The 24,207-nt window shown below is 43.8% G+C and overlaps 1 protein-coding gene, 1 long non-coding RNA gene and 1 other non-coding gene across 4 annotated transcripts; 1 reads left to right on the plus strand and 2 right to left on the minus strand.

Annotated features, from left to right (window-relative positions):
* Positions 1-8,352: 8,352 nt before the first annotated feature.
* On the minus strand, positions 8,353-11,784 carry RPL37 (ribosomal protein L37). Its single transcript, XM_074570342.1, has 4 exons — positions 11,650-11,784; positions 10,725-10,860; positions 10,351-10,435; positions 8,353-8,464 (listed from the first exon to the last, which is right to left on the minus strand). The coding sequence occupies exons 1-4, from the start codon at positions 11,650-11,652 to the stop codon at positions 8,395-8,397; spliced, it is 294 nt and encodes a 97-aa protein (XP_074426443.1). The 5' UTR covers positions 11,653-11,784; the 3' UTR covers positions 8,353-8,394.
* LOC141736620 (small nucleolar RNA SNORD72) lies at positions 8,563-8,645 on the minus strand. The gene has a single exon (XR_012585031.1). It is a non-coding gene; the product is annotated as a small nucleolar RNA SNORD72 (small nucleolar RNA).
* Positions 11,700-16,019, plus strand: LOC141736317 (uncharacterized). 2 transcript variants are annotated; one of them, XR_012584937.1, is made up of 5 exons: positions 11,700-11,847; positions 13,800-13,866; positions 14,305-14,426; positions 14,787-14,878; positions 15,313-16,019. It is a non-coding gene; the product is annotated as an uncharacterized LOC141736317 (long non-coding RNA). The 2 variants fall into 2 exon arrangements; XR_012584938.1 differs by having other exon boundaries at positions 11,785-11,995; positions 15,313-15,979.
* The last annotated feature ends 8,188 nt before the right edge of the window (positions 16,020-24,207 follow it).

Raw genomic sequence — 24,207 nt, forward strand, 5'->3', positions numbered from 1 at the left:
ATGGAGCTCTGTGTGGATCCCTGGCATGGGTGCCCTTTGCAGCGCAGAGGGAGCCAGCACTGGGGGTCAGGGACGGAGCAAGGGTGTCCTAATGTATGTCAGCCCACAGAAATTGCAATGCCATCATGCCGCTTTTTCTTCTCACCTCCGCAGACCCTTTCCAAATGTTCAGGTGGCCTTTTCTGGGAAGAAATCCACAGTTTATTCTTGTTTTTCGTTTTCAAAACCAATGCCTGCAGTTATAAACAAGATGTGGAGGGGCTTGTTGTGACCTGGCAGTGGAAAAGCTGTGCAGCTCACAGCCAGCAAGGAGACTAGTAGGCGCTCAATAGTAGTCTAGGTCTAATTATTAGCCAGTGCGAGAAAATAAAGATTGAAGATGACAGAAAAAAGTCCTCAGCTTTACTAAGAATATTAAAGGATTGGATGTTAGTGTTGGTGGTTTCTGCCAAGGAGGTCAGCGGTACAGCCTGAAAAGTACATTTTTATTTGTGATCTGTGATTTCCACCCTCAAATTCTATGATTATTTTCTTTTTCATAATGCTTTTATGCTCTTGCTACTTTCAGAATCTTTCATGCACTGTCATTCTGCCCCCTGAACACCTTATCTCATCATTGCCGTGAAACTGGTAGCCAAATGACTTTGAATCCCATTGATCCTCCATAACCTGAAGATCAGGCTGAGAGAGTTGGTGTTGTTCAGCCTGGAGAAGAGAACGCTCCGGGGAGACCTTAGAGCGGCCTTCCAGTACCTGAAGGGGGCCTACTGGGGAGGGGCTGTTTGCAAGGGCATGTAGCGATAGGACAAGGGGCAATGGTTTTAAACTAGAGCAGGGTAGGTTTAAATTAGACATTAGGGAGAAGTTCTTTACAATGAGGGTGGTGAGACACTGGAACAGGTTGCCCAGAAAGGTGGTGGAGGCCCCATCCCCGGAGACATTCAAGGCCAGGCTTGACGAGGCTCTGAGCAACCTGATCTAGTTAAAGGCATCCCTGCTTACTGCAGGGGGGTTGGACTAGATGACCTTTGAATGTCCCTTCTAACCCAACACATTCTATGATTCTACGATCCTGGCTCTCTCAGATTCCCAGTGTACCAGGGTTGTACTTTAAGGCAACCACTTCAGCCCCCCTAACTTATTTTTCAAGCTTCATGCATGAATCTCCCAGCATCTCTAAGTTTTGCCCTTACCCCATCACTTAATTTTGCATGTGCCAGCCAACTGTTGTTAGCAGTCTAATTTGTTTTCCTTATTTATTGCAATTGTTCTTTTTATTTCCCTTCTGGTATTTCACAAGGCGTACTGAACCCTAGCTATATCTACTTTTTAGATCACATTGGTCTGAACTGGGTGCTCTTCTCTGCCTCTGCTTCATGTATCTAAGTTCTTCCTCTCTGCATCTCATTTGGGCTCTAAGACTCTGGATTTCTGTGTACCCCATGTGGAACTGACAGCGTTCCAAGGAATGAAAGGTCTTGATCCTCAGCCACCTGCCTAACAGTCAAAACTTGGCCTCTTGCACTTACTTGCATCAATAGTATGAAGATGGACCAAAATAACAAGCTCTGACCCTGTGGCCTCACATCGAGGTGTTGCATGGTGCCTGCTGTCTTTGTGCCCAGCAGCAGGTTGTAATTTAGTTTCACAGGCCCAGTTACCCAGGTCTAATAACAGAATCTTCCAACAGCACCAGCTGCTTCTTCTAGTCTTTTGAACTCTCTGCTGCCTCCAAGGTGCACTGTGATCCCAGCTGTAGGTTGGGTTTTATATAGGAAATTCATTCTGAGGAGGGCATAATTTGCAGAGGACTGCCACAAGAGAAAAATGTTTTGCTTACAGACCAAAGGGATTTGGCCTTGCTTTTTTGGAAGGGCTCAGATCAAAATCATTCTCTTTCCCTGGAAATAAGGTGAGCTAGTGGCATGCTACAGCTTCTCAACCTTGTAAAAAAGAAATTCTGAGGTGCAATACAGCCATGCCACCTGGTTGTAACAAGTTGAGCAAGTTGAGCAAGAAAAGAGAAAGATCTCTCTGTAATGAAGTCTGAATGCATTGTGCTAAATGCACTCTCTACTATGTATTCTGAAGGAGAAGATGCTGCCGTACAAGACAGTGGGGGGAAAGGGAGTCTAGATTCAGCCTCTGTTCAGCCACTGTTTCCCTCTGTGCGCTTGGCCTTATGATAACCACAAGACTTCAACAGAAGATGTTGCTGACTTTCCTTAATGAAGACGAAGCCCCTGAATAATTGTGTGGGTTCAGTTCTTAAATGCTGCATTTTTCTTCCTGCCTGCACAGTGGGTACAACTATGCCTTCTCCAAGTCCTTTATTTTACTCCAGTTAGACTGCAGGTTCTTAAGACTGGGTTCCTTTTTCTTTCTCTATGTGTGTGTGTGTATATATATATATGTGTGTGTATGTGTGTGTGTGTGTGTGTGTGTGTATATATAAAAGTGCAAAGCAATAATCTCTCAACAGAAGTCTTACAGCCCAGCCCCAGGGCAGACAAAAGTGAGGGCACGGTAATTTTGAAACACTGAAAACGACTTCAACATATACACCAGTTCTGAGGAGGAAGGGCAAGGAGCACAAGTGGAGCTTGAAGTCAGGTACGTATAAACCATGAGATCCTGTCTTTGCTCAGAGTGCCTGGTAGAGCACAGTAATCGTTATCTATTGGTCTAGAAAGTATAAAGATGTCCCCAGAGTACCTGGCTACTCAGCCTCAGGACTTTGCTATTATGCTGTGTTGTTTCAAAAATCTAGGTGCTTAAGTCATTTAGTAAGAATTTTTGTCTTGCAGGTCTATCTATGTTTGTAGAAATACTAGTAAATCACTCTTTGTATCCCCTTGCTGTACTGTATTAGTAGAGACTGAAGATTTGGCATTTCTTTCATACCTGAAAAGAAGTTTCCTGAAAAACTAAGGAAAATCCTGGCAGCCTTTTACCAGCCAAATCAGGAGATAAAAAAGATACCAAAAAGAAACCTTCCAAATCAATTTCCCAACAAGATCCTCTCCATGATTTTTGCAGAGCTGTAATTAATCAGCAGTCACTTGCTCTGTCCTAGGGCATTCCTGTAGTGCGAGTGTCCTCAAACAGGTTTTTCACTGCCATCTGCTGTCCTTTCGATGGTGTTTTAGCTTCCATGACTACCGCTCCAGGCTTGCGCTGGACACTGTGAAACAGTTTGGAACCATCATGAGTCATCACCGCCTCTGAGTTGGCCCGAGGTTCCACATCCCCGCAGGTGCCAGGCAAAGCACTGGGAAGTGATTTGCTGCATCTCCCCTGGCCTCTTTGAGCCTTCACTCACACTTCCAGATGGCCCAAGTTAACAGGATAGCCTGAATTTCCTGGGTTTTTTTGTTGTAACGTCAGAACTACTTTTAGTCTAAGCTTATTGGGAATTTAGGCTGTATCAGTGTGCACCATAGGTATCACAAGGATGGAGGGTTATATCATTATCATTACAGCTATTTTAGAATGGTGTATGGTGTTTGCATGGCAAAGTTTTGGTAGCAGGCGGTGGGTTGGGTGAGGGGAGGCTACAGGGGTGGCTTCTGTGAGAAGCTGCTAGAAGCTCCCCCTAAGTCAAATAGAGACAATGCCAGCCAGCTCCAAGGCGGACCCGCCGCTGGCCAAGGCTGAGCTCATCAGTGATGGTGGTGGTAGCACCTCTGTGATAACGTATTTAAGAATGGGTGGGAGGCATGGTAAAACTGCCGCACATCAGTAGCCGGAGAAAGTTGTGAGAACGTGTGAGAGCAACAACTCTGCAGACACCAAGGTGAGTGACGAAGGAAGGGGAGGAGGTGTTTCAAGCATTGGAGCAGAGATTCCCCTGCAGCCTGATGGTGAGACAGGCTGTGCCCCTGCAGCCCATGGAGGTCCATGGTAGAGCAGATATCCACCTGCAGCCTGTGGAAGACCCCATGCAGGAGAAGGTGGATGCATGAAGGAGGCCCCCATAGAGAGCCCACGCTGGAGCTGGCTCAAGGCAGGAACTGTGACTCCATGGAGAGATGAGCTGGTGCTGGAGCGGGTTTGCTGGCACGACTTGTGACCCTATGGGGGAGCCACACTGGAGCAGTCTGTTCCTGAAGGACTGCATGCCATGGGAGGGACCCATGCTGGAGCAGTTCATGAACTGCAGCCCATGGGAAAGACTCAGGTTGGTGAAGTTTGCGGAGGAATGTCTCCTGTGGGAGGGACGCCACACTGGAGGAGGGGAGGAGTGTGAGGAGTCCTCCCATGAGGAGGAAGCAGCAGCAGGAACAACATGTAATGAACTGATCATACCCCCATTCCCTGTCCCCCTGGGCTGCCTGGCGGGAGGTAGGGAAATCGAGAGTAAAGTTAAACCGAGGAAGAAGGGAGGGGTCAGGGGAAGGTGTTTTAAGATTTGGTTTTATTTTTCATTACCCTACTCTGATTTTATTGTCAGTAAATTAAACTAATTTTCCCGAGTCAAGTCTGCTTTCGCCTGGGATGGTAATTGCTAAGTGATCTCCCTGTTCTTATGTCAACCCACGAGCCTTTCATTATATTTTCTCTCCCCTGTCCAGTTGAGGAGGGGAAGGGACAGAGTGGCTTTGGCAGGCACCTGGCTGGGTCAACCCACCAACCCACCGCAAAATGTTTTCTGGGCTTTCTCTATAAACATCCTGAGTCAGTGAGAGTGTCAAGTGACAGTTTGTATCCACCAAGCAAGAATCTCCGTACTACAAGTGCGTGTTTGATTTGTCAGTAAATGGAAATTACAAGAAGAAATACAGTTCCTGCTGCGATTTCAGGCTATTGAAATTCTCACGTTGTAGAGTGAATCCAGATTTCAGCATTTCCGAATACCTTCTAAGGGAAAATGTGGCTCCTGCCACACATGGGCACTGGTTTTCATTATGCAGTAGTAAAAATGTGTGCTAACAATGCGTTTATTAGCACTCACTGCTCTGAATCAGTCCTCCTTACCTACATGAAACATTCATTGCCCGTATGACTTTCACAACTTCAATGCTTCTGTTATTTTTTTTTAATTAATTTGATTCTTTTATCATGCACAGGTGTCAGGATTTATAGCAAGAAATTTCAGTTCTATAGAGATGAACTGAAGGTAGGCAGCAGTGCCTCTGTCTTGGCATTCGTGAATTGTATTGATTTACACCTGCCATTCATCCTATTTCTTTAGTTCTGTATGTTCAATATACTTCTTCCTTCACGTTCTTGTGCAAGTGCATCAGTAAAATCAATGCTTACAGCCAAGTGCTTGGAAGCAATCCTATTTTATAGCAGTCCTGTACACTCACAGGGTCATGACAAAATGTTATGGAAAAGAAACAGATATCCCAGGCCCAACTCTACAGAGTGCTACGGACTTCCAGGAGACCAACAAGCACTTTTCTCTTCTGTTGACTGCAGTGCATTGTAGGACTTTTGGTTGCATACAGGCTCAACTTTCAACTACTGGGATTTTACAGCATAGGTAAAGGGAAGTTTGGGTTTTTTTGATTATTCCTATTTTCAAGTACAGTATTCTGTAGGAAGATGTTTTAACAAAGGAAATTCTAGGAAAATAAAACTTCAATATATTGTTTCAGGCATCTTATCATATTTTCTGTTAGAGCGTATTGTAAATAATAAGTTTATAACAGAAACTAAATTGCAGTATTTTGACTGATATACACATACTTTTACTAAAAACATAATTTCCCACTACTTTTCAAATATCATGATTGCATTTTGAAATGCAAGCTGATTTCTTTTTTATGTGGAATTTGCGAGAGGGTGGAAGTTCCCCTTGCTGTACAACCCCACTTGAGATTTGTAAAAGTGAAGAAATACAGCCCCATTTTCTGCCCTGTGAATTTTCAGGTTTTTTTGGCTTTATTCTGAGAAAAGCAAGAGTAGTGTGGTACTAAGTGAGGCTTTTAATGTCTTATGCGTCTTTGCCTGTAAGCGAAAGGGACATGCAGAATCCGATGGGCAGCTGACCGTCTAATAATGTCAGGACGTGGAGTGTCAGTTCACAGGGTGGTTCATGCAGGAATGGCGCTGAAGCCGTTCTCCTGGAGAAACTGGCTGCTCATGGCTTGGACAGATCTACTCTTTGCTGGGTAAAAAACTGGCTGGATAGGCAGGCACAAATACTTGTGGTGAATGGAGTTAAACCCAGCCTGCAGCCAGTCACAAGTGGTGTTCCTCAGGGCTCAGTATTGGGGATGGTTCTGTTTAATCTCTTTGTCAATGATCTGGACGAGGGGATCAAGTGCACCCTCAGCAAGTTTGTAGATGACACCAAGTTGGGCAGGAGCGTTGATCTGCTTGAAGGTAGAAGGCATAGTCCTCAGTTTGCTGGCACGATGGAGGTAACAATACTAAGAAAGCAATGCTCTGGAAAGCACTAGAACTTTGATCTCTACGTTAGTCAAGAAATATGACTTTTTTTCCATGAACAAATTGCAGATTCCTGCCAACTTGCCCACACCCTGTATTGAGGACTGCTGCCGTAACATGTTCATTAACCTGTTTACTTGGTTAAATACCCCCCAAAATTATTTAAGTTGGCATTTACCGCACTTATCTACATGTTTTTATGGACGCAGCCTATGCCAATTGCCCCATGAGCTGGGGGAGTTTGTAAGAGGGGAGCAAGACAAATAGCATCACTTAATCGAGTTACTTGGTATTTTGAGTAAAAAACCTTCCATATTTGTCATCTTAGGCCAAGACCTCAAAGGTTCTCATTTAGGGCTCTGAATCAAATTTTAATAAAGCAGGGATGCTTAAGAATCTAGTGTAGTAGTTACAGCTGCGTATATAGGAAAGTAACTTACTCTTATGAGAGGTCTTCAAATCATTGTCATCAATAGATGAAACTTCATGGTAAATTCATCAGGAAAAGTGACTAACACCCCTCTTCCCCCAACATTCTCCTTCTAGAGCATCTAATGACACATTAGGACCACTTCTCCCATCTCCAGGGGTCACAATAATCCAGTGGGTGTTATTTGCTTGTGTCACTGGGGAGAAGTAACTGGCCTGGTCTCCAAGCTACCCTCACAATACGGCAACAGAGGTGGTGATCTAAACTCATAGGTAAAGTGAAATTAGCACCACTTTATGTGAGCATGCTGTATGGTAGAAACAGCTTGTCCTGCTGTGGAGTCAACAGTCTTACACTAACGAGGTGTAGCTCATTCATGCTACTGGATTTGCCAGTTCACACACACAACCAATGCAAAAAACAGGTACTGTTACTTAAATGCCTTCACAGGAGATAGAACAGTACTAGAAATCTAAATTCCATTTGAGGTAATTTAGGTTAGTTGCCCGATAGTTACGGCTCGCTACGCACTGAACAGCTGTGTTAGGTCTTGTCAACCTTTTGATATGAACCAACACAGATGAAACACTGCTTCATGACAATAAGCAGAATTCCTGTTTACAAGTTCGAGACTGAAAAAAAGCTTTGACCCTCAAGTCCAGCTGACAAGGATCCTTTTTTCAACTCTGGCATGCCATTGCACTTTTAGAGATATATATGCCAAAGCTGATCCATCTTCCACCACCGCAGTCATCTGAACACCTCTCTTCCTTTGAAAAACCTTCATCTGATACACTTTTGTCCAAAAGCAAGACTTGCTACACTGAACAATATGAAATGTAGCAATTTCTGATGTAATTTAGACTGATTAGTAGTAGACTAATTTCTGATGTAATTTAGACATCTAACTGTGCCATATGTATCAGTCTGAAGGATGCAAAAATCAAACATATTAGAGACTGTGTACGGCAACAGTTGCCCAGACTCCTTGGGCAGCTTCTGTCCCACCTACAGCAGATCTCCAAACCTTTTGTCTCTGGCAGTATAAGTGCTCCGGACCTGGGAGTTTCTTTTCGCCCAAGAAGCCATGACCCACTGAACAAGCAATACTTCTGCAGGCCTTTCAGAGCCACAGTGCAGTGAAAAATGGCTAAGGCTGGAAATCCCTCTTTAACTATTGCCTCCCAGAACAGCATGTAGAGACATTATGAAAGTTACTGTCTTTGAGATAAATTCTGACTCTCCATGCTAGGGCACAATGAAACCCAGAGGCAAGTAGGGCAAGTCCACAATGCCAATATTCCATTGCTCTTCCAGGTGAGTTCTTCTGAATAACACACACAAGCCTCTTTTCAAGTTCAGCACAGAGATAACGGTCCTTTTCAAGGCAGAGGTGCTATCAAATGAAAAGTCAAATAAAGTTTTTAATGAATCGCTTCAATGCACACCATCAAGAAACTGTGTGTGTAGATTTTCAGGAATCCTGCATTTCACTAAGTAAAACATGTATAAAAGGTGACAGATTTTCTGCATAAGACCATTTATTTTAACAAACAGATTAGTCTTTATGATGAACTGGAGGCTGCAACAGCTGCTCTCTTGGGCTTCGGTGTAGTTCCCTCACGGAATCCATTCCTACAAGTAGAAATATGGTTACCACTTTTTGAAAGGATTCCTGCTCCAGGTTATTTTCTGACAAGTAATGTTTCAGATCAAGTGCACCAGCTTTTTTCAGCTTATCTCAGTAACGCACTGAGATCACTACATAGTTCATACGTTCAGACATTTTTAATAAGAAACATCTTACTAACAAGCGTCAGGAATAAGCAGCATGGTTTTCGCTCTCTTCTGCTGAAGTAAGTTTGCCTACTTCAAACAGAAGATTTCAGTAACAGAGTGAACACTGCAAGACTACATCAGATAGAGCACACCTGCTCAAGGCACGCCTTACTTTATGCTCCTACTAAGCAATTCGGCAAAAGATTTCATGTTTGAAGTGCAAGTCAATTTCTTACAGGAATCCTCTATGCCTCCAACCAGAAATTAAGACAGGCGTGACAAGAGAAGTCATCCCACACTTGCTTTTGGATATGACATTTCTACTTCAGCAACACCTAGTGGAAAGCAGGCTACAGCAGCACACTGCAATGCATCTTCTGGCTGCTGTTGGGAAAGACTGCGCTCACCAAAAGAGAGATGAACAGATCCCTCAACTACGCCCAGGCCTGGGACTTAAAAGACTCCTACTTTTCCCTATTAAATCCAAACTATATTTTTACAGTAAGACTCTTGAATTACTTGGTATTTTTCATCCAGCTTTCTTGAGTATTAGGCAAGAAGGTACAGAGCTTAATTTTAGAATATGAAGGTCATACAAAAGAAATTCTTAATGAGTTTAACAGTACAACATCACCACCATTACCTCGTAAGTACAACCCAAAGCTTCGTAATAAATTTTAGAAACCTGTAACTCACAACCTGATGTTATAGCTACTTACTGTTAACTGGGCTCCAAGCAAGAAAGTTACTACTGAAGTTATTCCAGTCTTAAACTTTTTTTAACTGATTCACAAGTAGAGGCAATACTACACAAAACATGTATTTTTAAATGTGGGCATTTATTACAATAACCTGTGTTCTGTATTATCTACACATAATAGAAACATCAGAGCTTGTTATACACCCTATGTATAAACAGTGAATGAGTTTTTTTATCCTCAAAGGAATATGCAGCCAATTATATAAGGCATCATTTATTTCCATTATATAAACATACTACATTAAGTGTACTAAGTGTGTGTGCTAGGATGCATGAAAAGAAGTGTGGCCAGCAGGTCGAGGGAGGCGATTCTCCCCCTCTACTCCACTCTGGTGGGACCCCACCTGGAGTACTGTGTCCCACTCTGGAGCCCCCAACATAACAGGACATGGACCTGTTGGAACGGGTCCAGGGTCCAGAGGAGGACCACCAAGATGATCAGAGGGCTGGAGCACCTCCCCTATGAAGACAGGCTGAAAAGAGTTGGGGTTGTTCAGCCTGGAGAAGAGAAGGCTCCAGGGAGCTGCTTATAGTGGCCTTTCAGTACCTAAAGGGGGCCTACAGGAGAGATGGAGAGGGACTCTTGATCAGGGAGCGTAGTGACAGGAGAGGTAACGTTTTCAGACTGAAAAGAGAGTAGACTTAGAGTAGATATCAGTACAAAACTTTTACTGTGAGGGTGGTGAGGCACTGGAACAGGTTGCCCAGAGAAGCTGTGGATGCCCCATCCCTGGAAGTGTTCAAGGCCAGGCTGGATGGGGCTTTGAACAACCTGGTCTAGTGGGAGGTTTTCCTGCCCAGGGCAGTGAATTTGAACTAGATGTTCTTTAAGGATCCTTACAACCCAAACCATTCTACGAAATAAATAAATACTAACTTTGAATGATAATTTTATAATTAAGTGCTATCTATGCAGGATTTCACACCACACTAGTCTGTAATAAAATGTTATATCTGAATAGTTTGTAATAAAACGTTATACCTGAATCGACGGTAGACCTTTTTCAGGTGCCTCATGCGACCAGTACCAGTGGTGTTGCGTCTTTTAGCCTTTGCACTCCAGTTATCTAAAACATACAAGTTATTATTACTCATCTGCACCAAATAATTAAGTTGCACATTACATTTGTACAGCACAGTTATTCAATCTGACAGAAGAAAAAGATAAATTTCTACATAGTAATACTGCACATTAGCTGTTATCTAAAATATAGTTAAACCAACAATAATCTGAAAAAAGCTCCAAACACTGCAAGGCGACACAGTATTCCTCCTTGGTTGGAGAAAGAGTCATACTACTGAAGACAAAGAAACACAGGTTTCTAAATTTATGTCAGTTAGAAATTTGTTACTTACACTTTCTCTTACGCTTAGCAGGGTAACCACATTTCCCACAGGTAGATTTCTGCAGGTGGTATGCCTTGGACCCACATCGACGACACAAGGTGTGCGTCTTATTTCGCCGCTTACCAAATGACGATGTCCCCTTCGTCTGAAAAGCATTTCAAGACACGGCATGTCAAAATATCACTGGCACTTGGAAGTCACGTAACTAAAAGAACAAGCTCCTCTAAAAAGCATTCACAAGTTCTTAAAGGATTTGCTGTCAGAGGCACACTGAAACACCGACTTTCGCCTACAGGTAGCCTCCATTTCTAGAAATCATTTCCTTACGCCGTTCTTCCTGGTCGCCGTTCCTTACGGAATACGCACACAGCCGCGCTGCGCTGGAATAAAGTGAAGCCAGCGCGCGGCTATTTCCAGCTCCCGCCTCCTGTCCCCCGCACCCATCACCGGCAACAGCGAGACACTCCTTCCTGAAAACGATTTCCTTCACGCAGACCAGCCGCGCACTCACCACAGGAGACTCCGGCGACCGAAACCCCTCTTGCTACCCGATCCGCACGGTCGCCTCGGCCACGGGGGGAACACCGGCCCGGCCCGCCGCAGGCTCTGAGGGGACTCCGGAAAAGACCCCGAAGAAGCCCGGGCGGCAGCACGGCCCCGCACCCCGCCGCGACGACGCCGAAATCCGCCGCGACCGCCCCGCCCGGGCCAAGAAGCCCCGCTCCCCGCCTCAGCCCGGCAGCGGCGCCTACCGCCGCCAGACCCTCAAGGCCTCGGGCCCGCGGCAGCAGCCACGCCGCGCCGTCCCGCCGCCGAGCCCGGCCGCAGCGGAGCGCAGCACCGCCCCATGCCCCAAGCGAGGCCCGCGACCCGGCAGGGCCCGGCATGGTGGCGGATGGCGGCGGATTCCCCGCGCCCGCAACCCGGCCCTCACCATCTTCCCCAGTCGCCAGCACCAAAGAGGCCGGGCCCCGCCCCGCTTCCGCTATGCCCCGGCGAGCACTTCCGGCGGCGCAGCGGACGCTTCCGGCCCCGCCCCGCGCGGCTGAGGCCTGGCCGTGGCCGGTAGTCACGCCGTCAGGTGGCCACTTCCAGCCGGGCCCTGCCGGCTGGGACAGACCGGACCCCTCCGGTGAGACCCTCGACGGCCCAGGCCCTGCCCGAAATCCGGGTTGTCGGCGGCGGCACCGGCCCGGCAGCGGTGTGTGTGGTGTCGCGGTGTGCCCTAGGCCGGGTGCGGCTGCCTGCGCCGGGCAGCAGCGACTTGGGGGCGTCTGTGGGTAAATATGCTTCTGCCTGGTAAAGGCAGCGTTGTTACGCCGAAGCTGCCACGCTGTTTCCAACTCCCGTGCTGCTCCTCTGCAGGAGGGCCTGTGCTACTCTCCGGAGGTGCCCGCAGCTCTGCCTCAGGCTGCGGGGTCAATTCCTGGCCCTACTCACACCTTCACTGGACACGATTTTAGCAACTGAAATTCAGGGGCTGGGTACTCTTGGCTGTAATATGTGCTTTCAAAGTGAGCGGCCTTAAAAAACAGGCAGCCCCTCCTGTGTTTTTTGCTTGTCTGGTGTCCCTTGCCATGTGGCAGTCGGCCTGCAGTCACAAGTATGGCAATGGACATTGTTAACACAAAATCTGTTTTTATTCAGATGCGCCATCCCACCTGCCAGCCTACCATACATCTTCTGTAGACTGGCAATCTATACCCAATTTTATCACAGAAGAGATAATTTAGGGGAAATAACTTGTACAGAGACAGACTGAAGAAATTAATGTTTATCTTTTCACCACTTCAACACCTTGTCATCTCAAACAAAGTCAGAAATTGATGATAAAGCGAGTTTATTTACCCCTGACTGTAGAATTATATAACCTTGTCTAACAGCTCTAGATAAAAGTATGTTTTCCTCTGGCAGGTTAGATATCACTCCTTCTGGTTTACTGACTAAAAATACAGTTACTCCAAAATACCGCCATCTGGGCCTGTCACAAGCCAGCAAACTGTGAGGACCCCCCCCATGATGCATGTGTGGACAGTTAAACCCCTGTAACTTGTCCAGAAAGGGGCTGCTTGTCCAGAAAAAGGCATCATCCTTTGGCACAATCCCCAAAGCAGTGAAGATGTGTCCAACTGCTGCATTTTCACTCCTGGGCAAACCAGCCTTGTTTGGTTGTCTCACTGTTAATTTTTTCTCACTTCTTTCATGAGCATGGCCTCTCACTTAATTCCTTTGGTGCTAATTTATGTGCTGGGAGGCTTTTGACTGCTGCCAAGGTTGCGGGATGGGGCAAAAAGCCCTTTTGACTTTAGCTGCATTGTTTCCAGATGCAAAGGTGTGGCCCAGGCTGTTCACTCAGCTCTTTCATTTTGACTGGTGTGGGAAAGAAATGGAAGATCAGCGAGGAGGATTGTAAATAACGCTCAAGTAACTCGCACTGGGGGTACTGGGAAACACATATATCACACTAATTGTTGTTCAGGCTTGGGTGCTTGCAAGTAAAACACTTGCACTTAGATAACATAAGACTGCGATGGACTCTGGGACACCTTATCTAGCTGCTTGAGAATCTGGCCTGTTGCTGAAGAAGATTAAAGCACAGTGGGAAAACTATGCCTGGTTGAACCCTTTAAGTACCAGTGAGAACAGGGAGTCCATCCATGGTCCTGCTGCAGTTAAAGGAGAGACATAAATCATTCCAAAGGGTAAATGATCCCATCTTAAATTAGGTGGCTAAAGTAGGCTGAAAAAATCATCCTTGAGAGGAACCCCTTTCCTTCCACTAATTCTAACAGGACCTTCGACAGCCCCCTTAGGCTAGGCACATAGATGGCTGAAGTTAGGTAAAATAAATTTTGCCCTGACTGACTTTATGAAAATATTTTTGTAGCAATTCTGTCTTCCTTGCCAAAAATCAAAAGAGAAAACTCAATGTCCTATGGATGAAATGCCATACAGAAAAAAAAATCCCAATTAATTCGAACAGTATGAATACATCTTTCAGGCTGGAATGGAGTCACATTTCTCCCAGAAACCTTGCTGTCTGTCTTGTAACTAGTGCCTTCTTTCCTCTTTCTTTCTCATTAGATTTCAGAAATCTGGAAGATGCTGTGAAGACATTGGACAGATGCCATGGCAACAGCCTCCAAAGGAAGTATGTTGGTTTGGCTGCCTGCAAGGATATGCTGCCAGAGGAATTATTCTTGTCCTTTGCTGGATAAAAATAATCTTGTTCATTTACATGTCTTCAAACCTGTTAGGAAAGAAAGGTTTTTGGTAGCATCAAGCGGTTATCTTTAGTATTCAGGAACATTGGCTACTTCTAGGGTAGAGAATTGGCAGAGCTGTGGCTGACCCACTACCATCCCAGAAGCTCTTAGTCCCTGTGCAAATTGCAGATGAGGACAGAGTACACCAGCCATAGTGAACTCCAGCCTGCTCCAAACCCACAGACTGATGGGCTGGCAGCTGCTGAATGGCAGCAGCCTAAATTCAGCACTGGCTAATTCACCCTTCTTCTTTGATGCATAGGAAGTAGTCCAAAACTTAGAAGGTAATGTGCCTGGATTTCAAGGCTGTCTCTTTGCTGTAGGGAACAGCAGTCTGTCACTGCAGCCGGTGTCCCATTGCAGCTTCCGCACAGCACTTTTGGTCCAGCCTGGTCCAGTGATGGGAGAAACTCTGTCATGCCAGCAAACATCTAGATCTGTGGAGGTGGGTGCCTTTCTGTATCCCCTAGCACCATGTTCTCGGGCCTGTCTGGTATAGTTGAGGTTGAAAACCTGAAGTAAAATGCAACACTGGGTATGGTCATCCATTTTTTCTTCCATCCGTCGGGGGTGTAAGCCCCTCTTCCTCAAGCTGATCCCACGCAAGGCCCATAGGGCCTCCTTCCTGTGCCCTGGCATTTTGCTGGGGAAGAGGAGAATCCAGGCCCTTCCACAGCTGAATCAGGGAAGCCTTACAGATAAGTCCAGCTCAGGGACAGGGAAAACAAAACCAGGGCTGGCTGGGAAGTAGACAGGAAGGTGGGTATGAGCACCAAATAACTTCAGTGGCATTTGTTTTGCGCAGGTTTGGTGTCATGTTACTATGTCATACTGTCACCAGAGTGCAGTACAGCCAAACAGTCCCTGATATGACCATGATAGGATTTGCTCAAAAAGGTAAGAGTAGTTGTACTGCTTCTACAGAACTTGAACACTGCTGGAACGACTTGTGTGTGGCAAATGCAAGACTGATAGCCAAGCGATTCTGCCTAGTGTTATCACTTATTTGTGCACATGTGTAGCACCCTTTGCACAAGTGGGGTGACTTCAAGGGACAGGAATAGTGAAGATTCAAGCTTTATATATACTAGAAGGTAGCTGGTGCTTGGAACCAATTATCTCCAAAGGTGCAGACAAGATGAAGTCTTTCTTTCTAAATGTGATCTCTTAGATCAAAGAAATGCCTTTCAGTATCCTCTTGGATATTGATCACTTTGACCTAGCTAACAATGTCTCAGGAAGGCTGCAGGAGAATTGAGGAATTAAAAGGCAATGTTTTCATGAGGGTTGGTTTGGATGCCTTTGTTTCTGGATATCATCTTGATTTGCAGAGGTAGACAGCTCGGTTGGAATTAGCGGGGAAGAAACTACACTGAATATCTCTACCAAGCAGCCCCAAGAAACATAACTTTATTGTATGGGATCCAGATTCTTCAGTTTGAAAACTTTCATGTGTGAATTTGAACCATAAACATTGGTCACCACAAGATGACAGTATAGTTCAACTAAAATTTTTCTTATATACAACTTGGTAAAAACTCTCTAAAGACTAACAGTAAATTAGGTTAATAAATTGAAAACAATATTTTCTCTATAGTTCTTAAATCTCTATGACAATAACAGAAAATATGAGCAAACAGCAATGCTTATGAAAAAGGCTGTTGCATCCTGCTAAGGAACTAATGATTATAATAAAGAAGGCTTTCTATTCATTTAAAATGAAAATGTGTAGAAGAAAATTAAAAAGCTGTCACTAAGTTACAAAATTTATTGTTAAAATATAGTGGAAATGATCAAAAAATTATAAAAACTCTTTGTATAACAAAGCTTATCCAATGTGTATAAAATACATCTGATACTGTTTCTTCATATAGCCAGTCCTGAGCGGGACGGGAAGAGCCCCTTTATCACAACTACTTACTCTTTCCATGCATTCAGACTCTTCCATAAAAAATAGCACAAAATATGACCTCACATGTAGCACACTGAAATCAATGCCAGAGTTTAATAATAAAAATCAATTCTTCAGACTCACTCTAAAGAAAGTCTCCAGGTGTTTTTCTTAATACTGAATTAGAATTTTTCATAGTCAGTCATCCTTTCTATTTATGATGGCATGATTAGGTTCTGTACAGCAGGGGTAGCTACAGACCTGGGACACACCTGTTACACAATGCAACAGCATAATTCAGAATTTTAACATTTCCTTATTTTTTTTAAATGCTTATACTTAGATACATTACAGGGTTGTAGTGCATTGTTGCACCAAAGCAGTAACCATCAGAGGGGATTTCACTGCCTGGCCTCAAGGTTGCAGAGGTGGTTGCGTGGCAATATGGGCTGAACACCAGAAGGGGTGCACAGGAGAAAGCCACAAGTTCCTTTAAAGGGTGATGGCCATTTTCTTCTCTTCTCAGTTGTATAACAACTAAATATTCTTGTCTTTCTGATATTATTTGGTTAAAAAACAGCCTATATTGATCTTGTTTTGTTTGATATTGCAGTCTTAAACCTTTGTTGCATTATCCATGCACAAACGTATACACACAGAAGCCTAGAAAATTTCCACTGGAGATGCACAAAAAGCATTTGAGCCACCACAGTCTGGAATTGTAGTTTGCATCACATTCCAGGTGGAAAGGTGCAGCTTCTAACCATGTTCCCTTTACATTGCATCAGAAAATATTTTTGTTAGTCATTAGAAATATTTTTGTACCAGTCCACTGCAAAGCACTGGACTTAATTTTTCTTCAGATGATTCTGGAGTTTTTGAGAAGACAGTGGGCAAATATTTCTCTGAAATGGCTTAGATGTAACAATAGGCTGGATGATCTTCTGAGATTCCTCCCAGCCATATTTCCGTGATGCTGTGACTGTATAAGAGGCCTCCAAGTATTAAGACATGACTGTACTTCTCATCTCCCTGGCTGTCATGTTCTCAGATGAACACATTTGACCAATTTTATGCTTTGGTAAAAAGGTCAGAACTTCACGAATTCTGCGTTCAAATGTTATCTGCTTTTTCCGTTATAGTAGTTGGCTAAATAAATGGTATGGTCTACATGTTGCAAACTCGCCTTGGGCTGACAGGCCTGCATTTTAAAAATCTGTCCATCCCCAGGATAATGTAAGACTCTGACTTGCATTTTCGGTATTATTCTGAAACACATTAAACCCAAAAGATTGTTACTCAACAAAACATAAGTGGATGTCAGCCAGTCATATGTGCATATATGTATATATATAAAGTCATAAAATCATAGAATCACAGAATGGCCATCTAGTTCCAATCCCCTTTCCAGGGATGGAGCATTCACAACTCTGGGCAACCTGTTCCAGTGTCTCACCACCCTCGCAGTAAAGAATTTCTTCCTAATGTCTAATCTAAGTCTACCCTCTTTCAGTTCAAAACCTTTACCCCTTGTCCTGTCACTACATTCCCTGATAAAGTCCCTCCCCATCTCTCCTGTAGGCCCCCTTTAGGTACTGGAAGGCAGCTATAAGCAGCTCCCTGGAGCCTTCTCTTCTCCAGGTTGAACAGCCCCAACTCTTTCAGCTTGTCTTCATAGGGGAGGTGCTCCAGCCCTCTGATCATCTTGGTGGCCCTCCTCTGGACCCACTCCAACAGGTCCACGCCCTTCTTATGTTGGGGGCTCCAGAGCTGGACGCAGTACTCCAACTGGGGTCTCACCAGAGTGGAGTAGAGGGGCAGAATCACCTCCCTCGACCTGGTGGCCACGCTTCTTTTGATGCAGCCCAGGATGTGGTTGGCTTTCTGGGCTGCAAGTGCACATTGCCTGCTCATGTTGAGCTTCTCATCCATCAACACCCCCAAGTCCTTCTCAGGGCTGTTCTCAGTCCATTTTCTGCCCAACCTGTATTTGTGCTTGTTTTGCCCCAACCCACGTGCAGGACCTTGCACTTGGCCTTGTTCAACTTCATGAGGTTTGCACGTGCCCACCTCTCAGGCCTGTCCAGGTCCCTCTGGGTGGCAGCCCTTCCCTCCAGCATGTTGACCACAACACATAGCTTGGTGTCATCGGCAGACTTGCTGAGGGTGCACTCAGTCCCACTGTCCATGTTGCCAACAAAGATGTTAAACAGCACTGGTGCCAGTACTGACCCCTGAGGAATGCCACTCATCACTGGTTTCCATATGGACATCAAGTTGTTGACCACAACTCCTTGAGTGCAGCCATCCAGTCAATTCCTTATCCACCGAGTGGTCCATCAGTCAAATTCATGTCTCCTCAAAGTAGTGACAAGGATGTTGTGCAGTACAGTGTCAAATGCTTTACACAAATTCACGTAGATGACATCAGTGATATCTCTGTGCAGGTGCATACACACGGATGGTAAACACTTAGCAGTACTAGCAATGTTTTATTTCCTTTTTTTTACTAAAAAGAATATAAAAAACTTGCCTGATTCATAGCTAGATACAGCCTAGATCTAAGCCCAGACGTTATGGCTGAAATTTGCTAACTTGTAAGCTGAGTGTCTAAACTTAACTAACAAGGTCAATTCTTTTATACCTCAAAGTGTCCTGGCATGAATGATACAGAATCACAGAATCACAGAATCACAGGGGTTGGAAGGGACGTCGGGAGATCATCTAGTCCAACCCCCCTGCCAGAGCAGGTTCACCTGGAGCAGGTTGCACAGGAACATGTACAGGCAGGGCATACTCTTTGGAAAAGAAATATAATTTCAGCTGGTTGGAAAAAAAACACCTTTCCTGCAGAAATATTGAAGTAAAAGTTTTTGCCAGAAGCTTGGGAAAGGAAGCTGTCTTAAATTTAAAGATAGCGTCAAACAGTTGGCTATCGTACTCTCAATTTTCTCACGTTTTACGTGGAATTACATGCATACCTGGGTATATCTCTGCCATCACATTCCCTCCATGTGTTACTCAGCTATGCTTCACGTGCATATGTGAATGATTTTGTCTTTAGTAAATGTATGTGAATGACTTAACTTCTCAGCAACCCTTCCGTAGAACATGACTTGATGTTATTCTCCACCCAGAAGACTTCTGGGTAGCTGGAGAAATGCACAAACATGCCTTAGAGTGCCTTCTGTCTCCAAAGGTAAGCAGGTAATTCAGACCCATCCAGGTTTGGCGCCTGCTAGTGTGAAAAGCACTGGTAGACCATGTACATGGTACAGCACATTTTCAAATTTTTAATGTATGTTGCGATTAGAAGTGTCCAAGTGCACAAAATGTGCATTAGGTAAATATAAGGTGTCTGATTTTGTTTTAGCAATACATATTTACTTCTCACAAATATTTATTGTTCATACCTTCCAAGTTTTACTTTAGATCTAACATTCAGGGGAAAAAATACATGTGTGCAGCAAAGTGGAAGGTCAGAGAAGAAAACATTGGAGAAAACTGCGGCACTCATGTTTAATCTGAAAACAGCAAAATAAGCCTAATACATTATTTTTTATTTATCTACTTTATCTCATATCTCACTTCAGGCATCCTAAAGAATTTACATCTATCTTGCTCCGGGCCTACTGCAAATGAGCGCTTTCCCTGGTCACTCTGTCAATTCTCTAGAAATAAAAATATATGCTCACTTTGAAGTAGAAAAACCCATCACTTGTACATCACTCTTTACCCTGTATGGAATTGTGGGCTTTGCCTTTACGATTCAGATGTGAGACACAGACTGTAAGAAAAAAATGCTTTACAGTGAAATGAAGAGGACAAATGCAAGTTCTATATTTATTGAAGATAAAACCTGTTTCCCCAGGTAAAATAAGTTTGCCTTCCTTCATCAAAATCACTGTTGTATTTTATTATTTTCACCGGTTGAAAACCTTCCCTAAGAACAAATGCTTTGCTAACAAAGGTCAGCTCAACTCTGCAGTAACAAATGTTATCTTTTGTTTATTCTGGAATATGTTTTTCCTGCATCAGGCATTTTCAGTTTTCCATTTACTGGAACTGAGGCATACTGTCTCCATCAGGGAATTCCCCTAACATCCATGCACAATTTCCCTCTGACTAATTCACTTTAATAAAAAGGCAAAGAGGACACAGAAAAGAAATAGACATTTTTTAACTTTTTCTGATCTGATCACAATGTGGAGCTCACGATCCTGTGGCCACAAGACCTAGGTTGGACCAGCACGTGCAGCACAGCCAGTCTTCTGGAGGGGAAGGCTGTGCACCATCTGGCAGGACATAGGGAGATGCTGTTATTGGTCTGCCTGCTGAGGTTTTCCAAAAGGTTTTCCAAAATATCCTGTTAATTAGCTCCCATTATTATGATTGGAGCTACACCTTAGCACCTTTCTGTCTCTGAACGGCTGTCTTTGGATGAAGCAGGGCAGACGCAGCTTTGCTAGCACTTGCGCTCATGGTGGAAAACATGCCAGTCTTATGATTTTAGATTTGGTTTATCATGTTAGTTACTAGTGGTTAACTAATTGCTGTTAATTAGAAATGTTTTTCAGTCATGTTTGAACATATGTTAGAGAGAGATGTAGCCTAAAAAGTGGCTGCTTGAGAAGGGAAGAATGCCTGAGGGAATGTTGCATGTAAAAAGGGCACAAAACTGTGACAAGTCCAAGCCTACTCGTTCTGTCTTTTAACTGTATTTTAACAGCAGAATAAAATGCAGTAACCCTTGAAGCAACAATATTGGTAATTGACTTTTTCTGCTGAGTCTCTCAACTGTTTTACAAGTTTCTTACTGACTTCAGTCAAAACGGAACACCCACCCTTCTCAAGGTACAAAATGATGATGCATTTTGTATGTGGCAGTATTTTCCTGCCCTGGCTTCATTACTGCGTCGGAAGACACAAGGTAGAGTCACCAACGAGTGGGCAGAGATGTGTACCTCTCTTGCCAGGAGCCCACAGAAAGAAGGAAACAGGAGGCTTCCTCGTCTGTTGCTATCACAGGCCTCATATTCTCTTCTTGGAATGGTCAACATTTATCTCTTCTTTTGATCATTTATAAACATTTCAAAGCCATTTGCTAGCTCTGAAAAGTTTGGACATTGCTGTTTGCTGAATACTTTTTCCTAGCTATTAATCGTTCTACAGAACTTCTGTCTGTATTAGAAACACCATTCTTTAACTCACTCTCATGATGGTATGTCATACAAATAAGTACAGAATGGGATGTGTTTACAGGTTAATTAAGAACAAGTGCCATCTCCAGAAATGCAGATTCTTTCAAAGATATTTAGTGATATGGTCTCCACTACCAGATAAAAACATTTCCAATTTAGACATCTCCAAATCAGCTTTTCCCATACTAATCAAAATTGGTACATACCAGTAATTGCATGGTTTGATAGGCAGAAATTCTCAGAGAGTTTTATATCTGGAAATAACAAAGTACATCATTAACATGGGCATAGAGGGAGATATGTATTCATCCACACCAAATATATATATATATATTTTTTTTTTTTTTTTAATATATATAAAGGAAGAACTTTGACCCTGTGCTTCGGTGCTGCTGTTTGAACTGAACTGCAGGTACAGATGGAAGCCAGAATAACTCACAAAACAACATGACGCCAATTTTAAGGGCTTATAAGCTTGTTGTAGAAGTAACAAATGTTGAGCGCACCTAAATTTCTCTGCAGCTCAGGTGAATCTCTGCAGCTGTTTGAGCCCTTTTTTATTACTGGTATGTGTTTTCATTTATCGCAGTCTGATGGTGGTTGTATGTGTAGCCAGCCCAGAATCAGGGAGGGCAAAAGTCAAAGCTGTGTCATTTCTGTTTTCTGCACAATGCTCTGCATCCACATTGCCTCTATGAACGTGTGCAAAAGCATGCTTTATTTGTTGAACTTTGGTTCCAGCTGGAAGATATCTACAAAAGCTCATTCCAGAAAGATTCACAGTAGCAGTTAGGGTTAATTACTGGCTTCTTGAGTAAACTGACAACATTTTAATGAATTTCAGATGGTCCTAAAATTGTTGTAGTTCAAAAATACATCCTAATAAAATCTGTTTCTTTGAAGTCCTGCCTTCATTTTCTTCCCCAACTCTCCTTTATAGGAGAGGAATCTTTGTTACGCTTATTGAAAAACATATTTTAGTTTTCAGTTTCAAGATACTTGGAAATTTTCAGAGGGAAACAGATGGATTTTGATGAAAGTTTTTTGTTCAAAGTTTGTGGCTTGAAGTGTTTTAGCTTTCCAACTACCTTTTAGCTTTTCCAGCCTCCCTTGACCTGCTGGCCATGCTTCTTTTGGTGCAGCCCAGCATGTGGTTGGCTTCCTGGGCTGCAAGTGCGCATTGCCTGCTCATGTTGAGCTTCTTATCCACCAACACCTCGAAGTCCTTCTCCTTGGGGCTGCTCTCAATCCATTCTCCGCCCAGCCTGTGTTTGTGCTTGGGATTGCCTTGACCCAGGTGCAGGACCTTGCACTTGGCCTGGCTGAACTTCATAAGGTTGGCACAGGCCCACCTCTCAAGCTTGTCTAGGTCCCTCTGGATGGCATCCCTTCCCTCCAGTGTGTCAACCACACCACACACCTTGGTGTCATTGGCAAACTTGCTGAGGGTGCACGGCCTTCTGTGATGAAGGCCATTGAAAATCTCACTCACAATTACTATCTGTAATTTGGTTGCAGTCATCTCCAAAGGCAGATGGTCTGAACCTTAACAGTTTTTTCAGCCTCAAAATGAGATGTCTCAGGGAGGCAAGTATGAGTAATGGTAGAAATGAAAAATAAATATTCAACTTCAATGAACACCTAAATCAGGCCTGTCTGGGGAACTGATCACTAGGTAGGATGGTGAATTTGAATGCCACCATCCTGTCCAGGAGAGTCCTGTGAAGTAGTGAGCAGTGAGGTGGTCTATATATGCTAGGGTGACCAGCAACCAGAAAAGTTTGTGCAGGGTGGTGGTTCACTGGCATCTGAGCAGATGCAGCACTGGCTGCAGAAGGTTCTCCTGCTGCCCTCACTCCTTTCACACTTCTCACCTCTTTTCTGCCCTCTCTCTCCTCCATGGCTGTACATTTTTACCCCCTCCCTGGGTCTGTTGCCCACCAGACCTTCTCATTCATTAAAACCGCACAAAACCACCCAGATTGTTTTGCTGGATTTATTTTCTGTCATTGTTATAAATTAAGCTGGCTCACAGAGAGGAATGAAGTGTGCCAAAGCCAGCACCAGATGTGCAGAAGGAACACATGGTGGGGTCTGGAAGTGAAAGCAGGGAAAGATGTGGAAAAAATGGAATAGTAACTTGCCATTTTGGGCAGTTTCAAGCTGCTAACTTTGTTCACTGTGTTTTGTGTCCTAAGTTCAGACTCTAACTCTAAAGAACAGTAATTATTTTTTTGCCCAGTGATGACCTTTGTGTACACATAGGCTGAAATTTTGATGCTCTAGACAAGTCAGATTTATCACCTATATGCTACTAAAACTATCTGAATTTTGAATTATAATATGAGCTCTTGTCTTCCAAACCAGTTGATTCAAACCAGAACTCTCACACCCTTGTTTGTTTGGTGTAGTTTCTGGAGTGTACAGATTCTGGTATCTAAGGCAATATCCTTGTATGGAGTCCCCTGAGAGAGAATCATTTGCATTACAGCTAGCACAGCATTAATGCTATTTGACATATTTCATAAAGACACATCCCAAGTCATTGTCATTAATCCTTGAAATGTGACAAATACATTAAAAGCAAAGCAGGCAATTAAAATGGTTTTAAAAAAAAAAAAAGTGAGACGGCATTAGCAAACAGAAACAAATCCAAAAACTCTCCAGGTCAATTTCACAATTTAAAACCATAATGACAAAATGTTCTTTCTCCACTCAGTTGTCACTGGATCCTCGGCATCTGCAGCAGTCACAGAGCACAGACTGTCTTTAGGGCCGTAATACATAATGAACTTGGACAATGAAGACACAAGACTATTTAAAGCTTGGTAAACTATTGAGTAACCTTAGCATCAATCCTATAAAAGGCTGGAAGTCTACAGGGAAATATCTCTGATATAATTATATTCTGGCTGACCTTAGTGTGAAGTAGAATACAGACGATACCATTTCATGCTGTCTCCAGACCAAGCAGGATATCATTAGCCCAGCAAGTGAAGCATTGCATTAATCATTCTTGTGCTAGAATTATCATTTGATGCAAGACAAGAAATGCCTTGCCTTATGGCTAACCCTTTGTGTGTCTCAAACTACTCTTTTGCTCCCCTAAAACATAATTTTTAAGCCTAAAGACA

Source organism: Larus michahellis, chromosome Z (genome assembly GCF_964199755.1).
Source record: "Larus michahellis chromosome Z, bLarMic1.1, whole genome shotgun sequence".
Taxonomy (NCBI): Eukaryota; Metazoa; Chordata; class Aves; order Charadriiformes; family Laridae; genus Larus; species Larus michahellis.